The sequence below is a fragment of the Falco punctatus genome (genome assembly GCF_963210335.1).
Source record: "Falco punctatus genome assembly, chromosome: 7".
Lineage (NCBI taxonomy): Eukaryota > Metazoa > Chordata > Aves > Falconiformes > Falconidae > Falco > Falco punctatus.
In genome coordinates, this window is record NC_137587.1 from 69386506 (window position 1) to 69402086 (window position 15581).

General features: G+C 38.9%; 1 protein-coding gene across 7 annotated transcripts in view; it reads right to left on the minus strand.

Moving 5' to 3' along the window:
- Positions 1–15581, minus strand: part of UACA (uveal autoantigen with coiled-coil domains and ankyrin repeats) — a 54674-nt gene that overhangs the window by 15313 nt on the left and 23780 nt on the right. For 6 of the 7 annotated variants that reach the window (XM_080394998.1, XM_080395002.1, XM_080395001.1 and 3 more), the window contains exons 2-5: positions 3057–3190; positions 2464–2552; positions 1264–1328; positions 272–329 (exon numbers count right to left, since the gene is read on the minus strand). In XM_080394998.1, coding sequence (XP_080251124.1) covers positions 272–329; positions 1264–1328; positions 2464–2552; positions 3057–3190 — 346 coding nt within the window. Of the gene's footprint in view, positions 1–271; positions 330–1263; positions 1329–2463; positions 2553–3056; positions 3191–6883; positions 13136–15581 lie in introns of those variants that run through there. The other variant, XM_080395000.1, reaches the window with a different exon arrangement.

Consider the following 15581-nt stretch of genomic DNA (forward strand, 5'->3'; position numbering starts at 1 on the left):
AGCATCATTGCTCTAAAACACTGATCATGATACTTGCTTAAGATTTTTACCATGCAACTCATGGACATTAGAAGAGACTTTCAGACCTACAACCTCTGCTAAGACAGTTAACAAGTTTGTTACTGAGGACAAGTGTCATGACAATATAGAACTTTTTCTCTAATTTCATTATTACAGTCATCAAAATTAAAAGAGAAGAATTTGGCCCCTCTGACAATTAATCTATTCAGTGAATCTAGATTTCATATTAGTTGCCATAAAAGCCTTTTACCTGCATCATGAAGAGCAGTTCTTCCCTGAAGATCCACATTCTCCGTTGGACAATTGTACTGTTAAAATAAGTAACCCCAGTTATCAATTAGGATTCAGATTGCACTTACAAATCTTGAAGTATTTTGAGGTTTGAACAATAAAAACTGATTTAAGAAAAAAGTTTGTAGTTTACAAATATAATAACATACATGAAAGAGCTATGAGTACATATATGCACTTCAGTGCTCTAAACACATTGATGAAAAGTTGTATAAGTAAATTAAGACCATGCAAAGAAAATGAGTAATTCACTACAGACTTTTCAGAAGCACTTTCAAAAATTCATTCACTACAGCCAAGGTTCTCTGCCACCTTAAAGATCTTTTTCAACCTAAATGATTCCATGATTATTCCTTTGCTACCACTATTACTACTAGTTCTGGCATTCCACAGAAAGTGTGCCATTTATATCTGCATGGAAACTGCATCAAAAACAGGAGATGAGAAGAACCCATTGAAAGTTCCAAAGAATTCAAATGAGTATAAACTGACTAGGAATAAATGAAGAAAAAAATAAATATCCCACAAACCTAAGACAACCCACTAATACTGTTTCACTAATGAAAGTTTATGGATATAAACGCTCATCTTTTGAAGAAAACACTACCCTTGAGCAGACCTTTCAGTGTTACTGTTCCTTAAATGCAAACGTTCAGAAGAGCAGCACTAGTCTTTAAAAGACACTCAACTCCATTTTCTTTAGGAGGTAGAAATTACAACTTGATTTGATTGTCTACGTGAAGAGACAAAAAGTTTATTTTAGCACTCTTTTAGCCACCACCTGTTATTTACTATGAGAAGGTCTTTTCCACAGAACTATCTTATTTTTTTAAAAGCATGTAATTGTTTAAGAAGAGTGGCATGTCTCAATTTTGAATCAGTATATTTAAGAGCACCTTTTTTTATTCTCAAGAATAAAAACCATAACAGACAAGTTTTATTTTTCAGTACCTGCAAAAGCTTCTGCAAACATAAAGCATGTCCATATTTTGCAGCTAGGTGCAATGCGTTTCTACCTAAAAAGAAATCAACATCAATTCAGGATCTATTTTGAACATGCATTTAGAAATACCACACAAAAATTCAACATGCCTATGTTGTTTCTCAGAAAGTATATTACTAATCCTGTAATACTAATTCATCATAAGTTAATTTGTACTTCACTAAAACATTAGCATAGTTTATTTCACCTGAAAAAAAACCTGTCATCTTCCTCCTCCATAATTCTATATGCTTCATTACCGCTAATCATGTGCTAGACGTATGAGACAGATACACACATGTCATTAGACCAATTTCACGACAAAAGACAGTTCAGAGCAACATTCACATCATTTTAGAGGCAACTGTCCCTGTCTCCCCCATCAATTCTGTCAGTACTATAAGTCATCTCTCTTGTGTATATTTCACTATTTGTTACACAGGCTTTTCTTATTTTAGAGAAACTGCAACCAAGGATTCAAGTTCATTAGTGAAATAAATCTCAAAATACTTCAAATTACTCCACATAAGCATTTAAAAAATAATCTGTCACATGACAGAAGGAAGCTAGATTATTTCTGTAATGAAGTTGAAAACAAGAGAATATTCATTAACCATGTTTACCTTCATTTCTGAGGCAAAATTAGCACGCATTTTTAACAACCTCTCCCATAAGACCTTCACACCAACTCTGATATCACACATGCAAATGAAGAAGGTAGCACAGACGTATTCTGAATTTTTGAGTGCTCAGTATGGGTGCACAAACACCTAACGTATCATTTAATTTGAATCCTCACTGCACACAGTACAAGTCTCAGTGAAATACACTTAGTATTTAAATGAAACAAATTCATTTAAAACCATTCTTATGTTGTTATTCTCCCCCAGAAATGCTGATCTCAACAGTGAGTCTGGAGCAGACTGTATATACAGTTACAGCAACAGAAGACCAAAGTTCTTAAGTTCTGCTGCATTCATGACCTTACATGACAGGACCAGTTTCCTCAAAGTTCAGCAACAAGTCACACAGATGATCAATTTTTTTTTTGCCAACTACAGGAAGCCACAGAAAGGAGGAAGTTCTGTAGTTCAGCTTAATTCTACTCCAAAATAAAACCCAAGCTGTGTACTTTTTCAAGCTGCAGCTGGACATTTGAGTAAGCCTACCTGCAGCGTCAGTGGCTGTGATGTCAACTCCGTGAATAAGGATGGTGTTCAAGCAATCCAGGTTTCCCTTTGATGCTACAACATGGAATCTAAAAACAGAAAGTACCTTGCTTAAGCACAACTGTTTTATACACAAAACCATTAATATTAACCAGGAAATTCAAAGCAAAGAGCTGTATACTGAAACATTATAAGGTACAAATCCAGCTTTGGACGGCACTCAAATCCAGTTAAGAGTTTCACAGATTTTACCTTAAGGACCAAGATAATGATTACTTCTCAAGAAAGTTATTTACCTTAAATCAGCAAACCATGTGAAAAAACAATACGCTTTCCATTTCCCTTTAATGTTCAAATCTGGCAAAAACAATTATTTAACTACTGATCTTCACTTTGAAGTGAAAATTGTTTATGAGAATTTCACATTCTAGCTCTCTGGTATTCTAATTTAGACAAGGCTAGAATTTAACGTGATTTATTGCATAGATTTATATATTAAAAAAAGAGGGTTTAGACCAGCAGCAAGCTTTAGGAATTGAGTTACTTTCAAGTAGCTTCCCAATGCTGTTATTGGAGTACTGGAAGTTACTTACGCAGATCTCCCTTCCACATCCAGTTTAGTAGGACTGACTCCTTTTTTGGCAAGGATTGATGAAACCTTTTCCACATCACCCCTTTCAGCTGCTTTCATTAACCTGTCATCATATTTGTTCCAGTCTGTGTTCAGCTGTGTAAGAGATAATCAGAAAAGCAAGTGAGCTTATGGTACACTATTGATCTACTAAAAGGAACTTCAAGGAAAGGCTGACTCATATGCAATTGAGGGGGGATAAGACAAAAATATCTTGGCTGGCAAACAGCATTGTACCTGTTAAGATGTTTAGAGTTATCTATATACAACATCACCATAGCATTTCAATCAGGCTGTTGTCATTCAATGTACAGTGCTCCAAGACAGTCTGGTTAAGTCACCCTGGTCCTAAAAGAGACCTTTAACATCAAACCTCTTCGGTTTTCCTCGTTCTGCTTTACTGTATCTAATAGGTCTAAAGCCGCACATAGTAAGTCATTTCCTAACCTTGCTCTCAAAGTTTTCAGACAGTTTCTCATACTTGGTTGTCTTTGGACTTCTCCTCCTAGTCCCTCTATCTGCCACATGAGGCTGTCCAGGCAGCTGTCTTTTCACTGCAACTTTACCTTCTCTAATCATGGATAATTCCATTCTGGGAAAAAAATACATCTCTCTCCCCCACAGCAGTTGATTAACAAACAAGAAAAAACACCACATCAGGCTATGATAAACTAAGGATTTCACACAACAAAGGAAGGGCTAGCATGTGTACTTGTACACATACACACTTTATAGAAGAGAAACTTGCAATATCACAAAAACATTGTAATGAGTCTAGAAGGAACTTCATAAATCATTCTGACAGAGCCCCACACAAGATCAGCTATAGCTACGTGGTGTTGTCCTAGTACTCATCTAGCTTTCAAAAGCTTCACTGAAGGAAGAGGTAGAGTGTCCAAGGAGACCTGGAGTTCACTCCATTAATTGTTACCAGAGACCATTTTTCCTAATGCCTAGTTATAACATTCTAATCTCTCCACTATGCACATTAAGAACTCCCCATCCACTTTTCTCTGCAGCAACTATGTATTTGAAAAGCTGCCTCAGTCTCATACCCTTTAGGAGAAGGCACATGAACAAGGCAATTAACTCCATTAAGTATATGAAAACTGGAGGGTTTCTTGTTCATCTTTATTATTGATCATTTAAATTGTAATAGTCCACATAAACCAGTCAAGTGTTGCATATCTGTATATTAAGTATCTGTACATGCCACAAAATTTACAAATTAATAAGTAAGATGCAACACAGAAACAGATGAGTAATTGCAAGCAACAGAGCCCAAAATAGCACTAACAACTTCCAATCTAAGTAATCATCTTCAATACAAGCTTTTCAGTATTCATTAAAAAATTATTTCAAAAGGAAGTGGGCAGATAAAACACAGCTGCTACAATTTCCCCCTCTATCAACACTTATGTGGTAAAGGTACCATGAAGAAGGTGAACTTTGAGATGTTTAAACAGGACAATTACAAAGTATATGTAATCAACAGCAGACTTCAGTTTTCAATAATTCATCAACAGATGAAATATGTACTAAATTTAGCCCTCCTTAAACCAAGTTCATATTTATCAAGAATCTGAGCTTTCCAGCTTTACTGAAAGTTACAGTTTTTCACATCCAATGCTTAACTGAAATTAACAAAAAAACACAATATATCAGTACAGAAATGTACTTACTAATTCAACTCACTGAATTTGGCCATTCTTAAAAATAGATCTGAATCAGCTCCATTATATCCCAAGCAGTTTTCAGATTTTAACATCAAATGGATGTGCTAAAAATATGTGCCAGTGCACAGTTTTTCCTGTGTCAGGCTGTTCAAAGGGTCAAATTTTAGCTAAGTGTGATATTCATGAGGCGAAGACCTACTGAACTGTGGAAGAGATTTAAAGTTTATAGCTTTAAATTGCCTGCAATTACCAAAGCAACATACAGTGAAGAAGGAAAAAAAAAAAAAAAAAAAAAGGACGTCAGTTATAAATAGACCACCACACATTCAAGTCTCAGACATTCACCACCCCCCCCTTTTTCCTCGTTTACTTCAAATTTAGAATTTCAGGCCACAAGCCAAGCATCCCACCCCAAAATGTGGTTTGTTCTCTTTGTTGCCAAACCACCCTTTCTGAATTGCTTTACACTTTTTAGGAAATTCTGTTCTGTGACAGAAACTTCCGAGCCAAGCTAGACACTGACAACTTGATATTCAAGAAGCTTTTAACAGAAGAAAAAGGCCTAGAAAGGAGTATTATATTCAAATCTAACTCTACACAGCAAAGGAATTTACTGATAACAGTCAGACATAAGTCGCCTGTAGGCACATGAAGTTACTTATCACTGTAGATCAGAAGTTCTACACCTCACTGAGTAAAGAACATTAAAACTGGTAAAGCGAATAATTTCCAAAATAGAGCAGCCAAAGAGTAGCTGAAAACATTTTTGTTTCTTGAAGAGAGAAAGCAGCCTAACAATCCCATATCCTTCATGTTGGACTCATCACAACAGACTCCTCCATCTCCTTAAAATGCCAAACACAATACTCAAGTCTTAGCAGTCTTCATGTGAAAGCAGGAAGAACAGAAAAAAAAGCTCTGTAATCTTCATGTTAAAAAAATAGTTAACATTCTGTCACAACAGAACTATGTCCCCTGAAGACTGTCTTACTGACACAGCCTGAAACTTTTCAAGATTTCACATAATAAAGTCTGGAAGATCCACAATGGAAAGAGCCAATGCCAACTAGCCGGTTCTCACAAGGCCCAGAGCTGCAGCAACCAAGGTCTCACCTTGCGCCAGAGCCAGGGTTTGGTACGTAAAGGAGATACAAAAAGGAACCAAACCAAAAGCCCACTGCCACCACCCTGCATCTGTAGAATGATTTGTATAACGGACTTATAATCACGACCATCTTCATTCCTCATTCTCACGATAAACAAGATTACAGTAATCATGAAGTCTTAGCAATAGCTTACTCAGCACAATACTTGCTAAAAGTGACATGAAGTACTAAAAATAAGACAGCTAATTAAATTACAACCACTAGCATTGCCCAGCTAAAGTGCAGTACCAATTTGTCAATCAATGAAAATATCCATTAGCTTAAAAGCCACACTAGCCTGGTTGGCATAAGAAAGTCTTTGCATTGGTGACATTACTGTTCACATCAAGAGCCGCATGCACAGCCAGGGGAAAAACAGTATTCCTCCACAGCTTGGCAATGCCTCCTCTGCTACGCTACCTTATTATGCTTGATTTTAAAATACTTTAGAAACTGTACATATATAGCATCAAGCTCTGCTCCCTCTAAGTTCCTTTTCAGGTGACACATTTCACATCTGTGGAGGAAAGCAATCACATCTTGCATGTTTGCCCCTGGTTTCCAATTGCAAAGTTTTATACTTGCAGCTTGTACCTGCTAGCAAAAACTCACTCAAATCTGTAAGAAACCCTTTGCTAGCCATTCCTTGCTGCCATTTCATAAATCATGTGATTAACAGCACCATTACTTAAAAAAAAGAAAGAAAAATCATCTTTCACCTTAATTTCCCCCCCCTTTGGTTATAACACTTAAGTAAATTGCATCCATTTCCTATGATGCACTAAATCAAATACTGTCACCCAAGCACTTCACATTTAAGGAAAATTCCTCACAGGAAGAGTTGTTAAAGACAGATATAACACACATTTAATTAAGAAGAAACTGTTACAAAACACTTAGAAAATTCAAGCTTTTGCATTTTAGCAGCTGTCAGCTACTGCCATTGATACGAAACCTAAGATACCTACTGTGTCTTTAGCTGCACAAGAAAACCAACAAGTCATCATAGAACTTGCAGCTTCTTGCTGCCAGAAGCAATCAGTTTATCTCGCATCAAGTTACAAACCACTGCAGCTCACAAAGCGCAGAGCCAGAGTTCAAACAGGCTGCTTCGAGAAACGTGTTCTCTCCACCACCCTGAATTCATCTTCTTCCATCCTTCACTTAGCTTGGATCCCCAAGTGTATTTTCCCCATCTTCAGGATCATCTTCAGACTTCATAACTCTTACTAAAACAGGGGCTACCCCTGGCCAGAGGCTGCCCGGCCGGTGAAGCCCTTTGCGGGTCCGGCCGCTCGCCCAAGCTGTCCCTCCCCAGCAATCCCCAAGAAAACCTTCCCAGAGCTTTTCTTTCTGTGTTGCAACAGACTGCCAGAGTGACTCAGGCTCACAAGTAAATATTGCCCCGATCCAAAATATCTTGTAAACAATACGTAGACAGTCTCATCAGCCTAGATCTATTTTCTGATAATCCAGTACTTGATAGCCGAGCGATAGAAAGCAATAGCTATTAATACATTCTCCGCATGCTCATGCCATGAGTAACACATTTTAGATTTAATGTTAACTAACTACACAAGCATGCATGAAACTTTACTACAGTGTTGTTATGTTCTGCAGACATGCAAACACTCACTTTAAAATAACAAACACATTAGTCAAATTAACTGTCCACTGGCATTAACAGAGGTCATACTTATCACCACTAATAACAGAGGACTGAAATACTCCCAGGAGTAATTTTTTCCCCATTCCACCACACCACAAAGCCTAAACCAGACTCACGATCAGACTTCAGACAGTTACAACTGCAGAGCAGATGGAATGCATGATCCTATTTTGACAGAAATGTAACCGATTTTAAATTAGAAAATACACATGCCTCTGCTTAAAAAAAAATTCTCCTTTTACAGTGATGAAACCCATTCTGAATAGAACCTGGTTTCAGCTTACTGCTGCTGCCAGTCTGTCTCCCAACATGTTAAATGAGAGGAGTCACAGAGGCTGTGAAAACATTAAATAGACAGCATAATGATTAACAGTAGGGAAGATGTAGAGTCTCCTTTCACAAGTTTTAAATTTAAATGGAGATCTCAAAGTGCCATATTTAGAGGACTAGGTCAACATGACAAGCAATGCACTGTTTTGTCTGCAGCAGCAGAACATGGTGCATAGCCAGAAAAACCACATGAGACTGCAAATAACCCAATAAATGGATCTTCTTAGGAAAGAGATTTTTTTTAAATCACTCATTCATATTTGCACAAAGTATTTCTTTCCCGGTAACTTCTAAACTATTCCACATCACTTGCTGCGAGCACCATCCCTTTGCCTCAAAGCACTAGCATTTTTCTCACAAGAACATTCCATGACTTCTCTGCAATTAGTGTCCACATGACAAAGCCACTCCAAAGAAGTGCAACAACTATGTCATCTCAAGTCATCTTCTGACCAGAACCAAGTCTGTCTCCTGAAACTAAAAATGGCATTTGGGGGGTGGGGGGTGTAAAGAAATAAATAAGCTTCAGAGGTGACAGCAACAGCAAAAAAACTCCACTTAACTGAAATCAGTTTGGTAAGAAACCACACAGGTGAGAGACTATGCCTTCCAGGGTGGACAGTCTTCTCCAATTTACTTATCCCAAAGGTTTCACTAGTCTCCATTTTTATCTGCCTGCAGACATTCCTCACGAGCTGCACTCATCCTGCAGCCCCTTTACACTGAAGATCCTCCCAAGACAGTCTTGACCACAAGATTTAGGATTGCTAAAACACATTCCCCAGGCCTGCCCAGCTCAGACTAAGCACAGACAGCAGTTCTCAGGAAACAGCCTTCATGGCTCTATCAGCACAGAGCAGCTTCGGTAAACACAGCCCAGCTGCAAACTCCCACCGATTAAATTGTTCTCCAAGGCAGCTGAATCTCAGAGAGCTCAAAGGGTAGAAACTAATGAAATGTGCTTCTGCTGCATTCTTTTAAGTGTAACTGAAGTTTGGAACCTAATTCAGATACAGTTTTTCAGAACAAAGACTACCACCAGATAAACCAGAAGTGCACATCTCTGGAGGTGCTAAACTGCCAAACATACCACAGATGCCTAGCTAAGGCCAATATTGCCCATTTTCTGTTAACACAGAGCACCTGTTTTTCCTAAGCTCAGCCTGCCAGGAATTCCTCCCATCTCCAGGCCTCCAAAGATAAGGGAGTAGCCCATCTCCACCACCTGGCTAGGATCAAAAGCAGTACTTGTTCCTATCAGCTTGTATCTGGTGTGCTCTCAGTTTAAGGGCTTTATATTAAGCAGATACCTTGGCTGTCTGTGCACACTCCGTACATCCATCTGGTACTTTAACGCCTTCAGGAGCATTGCGGAGCTGTACGTTCACACCAGCATACTCAGGAAAAGAACACAGACTGCACAAGCACAGGGTGTTTTCCAAATGTTCGCCTAGCTTTCAATGAATGATTTAAACTTTGTGGGCTAGAGGGATTCTGCTTACATGCTCAGTAATTCTGAATGAATTGCTCTAACTTATCCAGTCTTTCCTCAAGTCCAGGTAAGCTGTTAGCATCCCCAACACCCTTTGGTAAGGAACTGTACAACATAGCTATATATTGCACAAACAACTATCTACTTCTATTGTCTCTGAACCCAAAACCCCTTACGTCAGCAGATATTTAGCAGATCAGAAGTCAAGCTACTTTACCTATCTGCAGTCCTCATCTTGTAGATATCTTTGAACCATCACATTACATTATCACATCCTCCTACCCGGTACACTACCATACTCTCAACCAGCACCAGTTCAGGCAGCAGAAAAAGAGTATCACCACTTTCTGTTGTTTACTGAGTATACAGCATACAGTTCAGAGCCAAAGTTTATAGGAGGCTCTTTAAAACTACTTTGAAAACAACTGTAGTGATGAATGAGGAAGAGACAAGTATTTAAAGATGAACGCAAGAATATTGACAGCCACTAGAGGTAGTTAAAATCAGGGCATATTTGGTACCAAGACTAATTACTCTCACTTTTCTGAGCAAAGCAAGACAAGATGTTCTAGAGTTACCAAAAGCAGTGGAAATGGCATGCCGCTGCCAGCAATGAAAGCCATGAGGCACTATCGGTAACTGTAGTCCTGAGACTACAAAAAGTAAATACATATTTGTACACTGCTGACAACCAAAGTAATTAGCAAAGTTAATGTTTAAAGTTTATTGTTATCACAGGACATATATTTAATCAATAAACAAGCACAGCACCATACTTGGGGAATCTGAGCTTGAAGCTACAGGGCATCTTCTCCCCTCTCAACAAAAAAAAAAAAGCCAGAAAATAAGGCAGAGCCCCTGAAGCCATGCGCTGTACTACTGCACATCCCACCACCCACCCAAGCGCCCCCACAGAGGAACTCAAAGCAAAGAAAGGGCTTTATTAGTGATCCCAAGGCATGAGAGAATAATACCAGGGTTATGGGGACCCAAACAGGACAGACAAATAAAGATCCTAACCCCTGAAAACCTTTGGAAAATAAACCATAATACCATTTAATCCCAGCGGCTCTTCTTCTGAGATTTTTCTCAGCCTAAATATTCTCCTGTGAAATCCCAACAGCCAGAAGCAAACTCACAAGACTTTTCATGCCAGCAAGAAGAGATACCTGGTCACCAATCTGAGAACATACAATGAGGTATGATAACGCACTGACCTTGTTTAAAAAGATAATACAGGGCCGGGGACACAAGAAATACTGGTCTTAATGTTGCAGCGAAAAAAAATGTGACAAGTTAACTTGTTGATGAAATAGTATTGCCCAGGAAGCTTCCACCTGAACTGGGAATTGCTCATCCAGAGACTGTAAACACTTCTGCCTACATATGCAGCTGCAGAACCCCAACTACATAAACAAACAGCTTATTGAAATAAAGTACGGACGACCTTTAGCAGCCACCTAACTCACTTCAGAAATACGAGATGTAAATCAAAGCACATCTTAAACCTTTCAGCCTGAAAGCTGATGAACCTGTGAAAGTGAACACAGCTCCTCATCACTGCTGGCCTAGGCAGATAATCCTATTAACAAAAAAAACCAAATGGGACACATCCTCCTCTAATGCCATTAGCTGGTGACATAAGCACATAAAGCACAGAGAGCAAAGAGCTCTGGTAAAACCCTGCCATCACCACTTAAAGCAAGTGTGCACAAATACTTGAATGGTCTTAAAAGTTACCAAGATGAAAATACTAACATCATACTTTATGGAAACTGTTATAAAACTAAAACTGCAATTTCTGAAGTCTGTGAAGGCCAATAGATAGAATAGTTCTTGTCAAAGAACAGACTGAGAATTACTAATTTTAGGCCCATCTTTGTCACAAGATATTAATTTTTCCAGTTGATGTCTCATGCAATTTTCCTGCAGAGAAAAACAGGCACTCACCAACAAAGAAGAGTTACTTGAAAAACATACACATCATGTAAGCTGAGCACAGGTGAGAAGGGCAGGCTCAGCACATCTACCAGCCCGTGCATTTAATTTTCCTGCTTTTTCTACAGAGGTCAGAGTACATTTGTGATCAAAACTAACATCTGAACAGACACACCCTGCAATGTTATATGGCACAAAATGACAATTGCTTTTGAAGTGGTTTGATTTATTTAAAAAAAACACAGACTGACACAACGAAAGGATATTAGACTACTAAAACCATTTGTTAAAGATATTCATGAGGTGTAGTTTCCCCCAACAGTACAGATGCACATCAGCCAATATCCATCTATCTCACAAACTTTGGCTTCTCTGCAGTTGCCTAGAAAAATACTGCACATACCAAGTTTGGGAAAAGGTTAGCTCAATTGTGGGAGATGGGAATGGCATTTTATATTTTATAAGCATATCTTGCTTATCAGGATATGTCTGCACTCACATACAAACATTCTGGAGTCTAAAACTGCATGAGCAAGATGTACTGTTTAGTCTACGTAAGGAAAAAACAGGCACAGCCTGAACACAGGGTCCATGTTTCACCCAGCACTTTATGTTACCACCTCATTTACTGCAATTTCACCATCTACAAAAGTATCATTGAATGCTACAAAGCAGGCAAAGCTTACAGTGATAGAAACCAACAGCCTTCCTAGGATGCTCTGGTTTGCATTGCTCTCAAAATGTTCCAGTCTAGAATTCATATTAAGTTGTGCTGCTGTGTGGCTTGTTTAAATTTAACTGCATCCTGCAATTACTGTAAGTAACAGTCTCTCAACAAAGAGGTTAAAGCAAAAAAAAAACAACAAACAGTAATCATCTAAAACCCCATCATAAACGTTCCTGATCTTACCCTATTCTTAAGGCATTTTCCTTCCTACTACAAGTTCACATATCCTATCAAGATCATACTATTATCAAGTAAGTACCTGAATCTACTTCTAGCTACCTATGTGACAAATAGTCCTCTCAAAACCATCCTAAGGGCTCTAAATCTGTGTTAAATAGGACTTTTCTATATACAAGGAGTGACATGTACCTAACAGCATAGCCAGCTTATCTTTCCTGCATAGCTGGGCTAGGGGGAAAAACCACTGGCAACTACAACAGCACACAAGCTACACTGTCAAAGCATCAAAGAACTCTGCATACAGGCTCCTGAAGGAGGCAAATTCTGCTAAAAATACTAAAAATATTTTCCATTTTGTCTTTAAACAACTGCCTTATGTCTCACTGCCAACACACAACTCAAGTGCACTTTATTGATAAAAACATCCTGAAATTCTCAGCCCTGAGACACAGACCAACTTGGACGCTAATAAAAGTGATCAGAACTACTTAGGCACCCTGGAAACAACACAGTGTTTTTGCAGCTGCACTTTAAAACAAGCTGTTAAGTACATTTCATGGTAACTGGGGCCAGACTTGCACACAAAGAACCTAACACCCTTTTGCAGCAATGACACCATCACAGCTTTCACCACAAAAATAATGGGGAGCCATGGAAGCCTAGGTCCTGCTGTAGCCCAGATCTGCTCCCACGAAGTGCCCTAGAGAAAGTATTTCCCCTTTAAATGAGGAGAAAGCAGCAGCAAGGTCAGAGTCCAGCTGCCTTTGTTGCCATTAAAAGCAGCGTATCACAATGCCTTCCTCAGGACTCCAGGCAAACCATTAGTTTGAAATTGCAAGCTCTCAGGCAAGGACCGATTGATTTGTGTACTTCCATTTATTAATAAAGAAGCATCAGAAAATATTAGGGGGTGATGAAACGTGCAGTGAAGCAGCCTCAAGCACGTATGCACAGAGAAGGGAAAACCACACTGCAGTGACTCTATCCTGTTCAGTCATCATTAAGTAATGAAAATACAGAGCCATTATCAGTCTCTCAGATGCTATAAGCATTTGCTCGCTAATAAATGTTGATATTTAAATACTGAAGGTACTGCGTAAGTTGTATTTCAGCAAAAGGTCAGATGAACTTAAAACAGGTAACCAAACAGTTGCCTTACCTACACATAATCATGTCTGCAAATCAACTAAGGATACTTAACTTGCACACAGGCACTCACTGTACCTTCAATTTGTAATTTTTTTTAATTGCTACATTCCAAAATTATCAATAAAACATTGATAAATACTCCTTTTAAGGAACTTGAAAATTACAATGCACCTGTAAAGAAACTGCACCACAAAGCTTTTGCTGAACCACAAACTGCCCGTCTTGACTAACCTCATGTTTCTTCAACATCAACCACAAACATCACACAAACAAGCACCTAATTCTATTAAATAAATGCAAATGAATCACAAAGCTTTTTTTCCCCCAAGGAACACACATTAGCACAAGCCTTAATAAAGCTTCCTGAAACCCAAATACACTCTAAAGAATAACCACAGTCAGTCTAGGACTTGATATTTGAATATTATAGTGCTGTTGATTCTTGGCTGCGTTGCCTGAAGATGGATGGCATTGTAAAGTCACCTTAGGTTGCCCACAGCAGATGCGAGGGAGGTAGGGGAGAGGGAAGAGCAACTTTGCTCTGGTCAACAGCAGCAATGCTGGAAAAATTCTGCTGATCGGTCATAGCATTGTGATCAGCGTGGCTGACAAACACTGCTCTGTCTTTGCAAAGAGCAGAGCCATGACAAAACACCACAAAAGTCTTGCTCATTTACAAACTGATGTGTGCCACTAGCCACACAAGTTTTTTCTTTTACTTAAGGAGTTCATCACAGAAGAGACTTAGTCTTCTGTTAAAACTAGGTTACCAAACTTCTATTTTTTTTTACTCCATTCCTTCCGTTACGGTGTATTCTACAGCAGACTGGTGCTACAAGGCAATTTTAACAAAATTACTCTGCTGTACATACAAAGATACAGTGTTGCTGATTAATTAGCAAATTCAGACAACAAACAGTATTCTTCCATTCCCTCAATAAAAAGGGTCAGATCAGAACAGGAGGTGGTACCTCCCATCTCTGGTGCTGACAGGGCAGTAGCAGTTGTTTAGCTGTGTATTGGGTCAACCTACAAAGTTCCACTCCTTACAGAGGAAAAGTCATCCATTTAACAGAACTGGGCAGTCTCCACAGGAAAAAAAGTGTTAACGCAACCTTAAATAAGTTCAGCTGTCACTAACTACAGAACTTGTTCAGATATTAATATAATAATCACAGATCATCATACCAGGGCAAGTGCTCAGATGTCTACCTTTGTTTCTTGCACAATGGTTTCCGCTAATTATATACGATGTTCAGTTTCTCTTAATTAAAAAAAAAATCCAACATCACTTTTCCCAGAGGAGAAAGGACTGGTGAGGTTTTCACATGATTTCACATCTGCTCATTCTCATTACTTGCAGGTGCTCCAGGCAGCGCTGCCGATTTCTGAAGTGCGTGCGTATCTCACACCAGCTCAATCTTTGAAGTCTTATCTTGGGATACAAACAACTCCAAAGAGATGCAGACCTGCCACTTGTTCAGGGACACAGCTTCAGCTGTGCTCCAAGCACTGCCAAGAATCTCATGTAAGCAGCCACGCTCTGGCAAGGAGTCCAGAAGCCCCCTTCCCTGAATTCCAGACCTCATCACAAAGGGCAGAAAGGTTAAAACCCCTACATTAATAAGATAAGGCACCTCAAATTTAACAGAACACCTCCACAGCTATTTCTTAAGTGTTAAAGAAATAAGCAGGTAATGTTTCCCCCCACCACAGAGGCCAACAGTTAGAATCACACTAAGGAAAGTCAATTAACAAAGGCCTGAAACAAAAATAACTTTGTAGAACAAGAAACCAATCTTTCCCCAGCCATCTTCTCAAGAAAAACAAACCAATGAGCATTTCATATTTGCTTCTTCTATATACAACTACAGACAGAATTTCTAACTTTATTGGAAAAACACATTTCCCAATCACAAACTGGATCACAGATCTACACTTATAATATCAGCATGTATTTCAGAAACACTAGTAGTGCGTGCTGCTGTGGTCACCCAGATAAGATCGACTACATTAATTAAAATCTACTTTGTAAATGTTGGTGAATGAGGCATCATCTCCTACAAAGTGAAGACCATGCCCTCAAGGCTTCATACTACACAGAACCCGGTGTCAAAGTTTCCAGCCTACACTACTGCAAATGACAGGCATTTGTCTCACTATTCAGAGCACTGAAGTTAC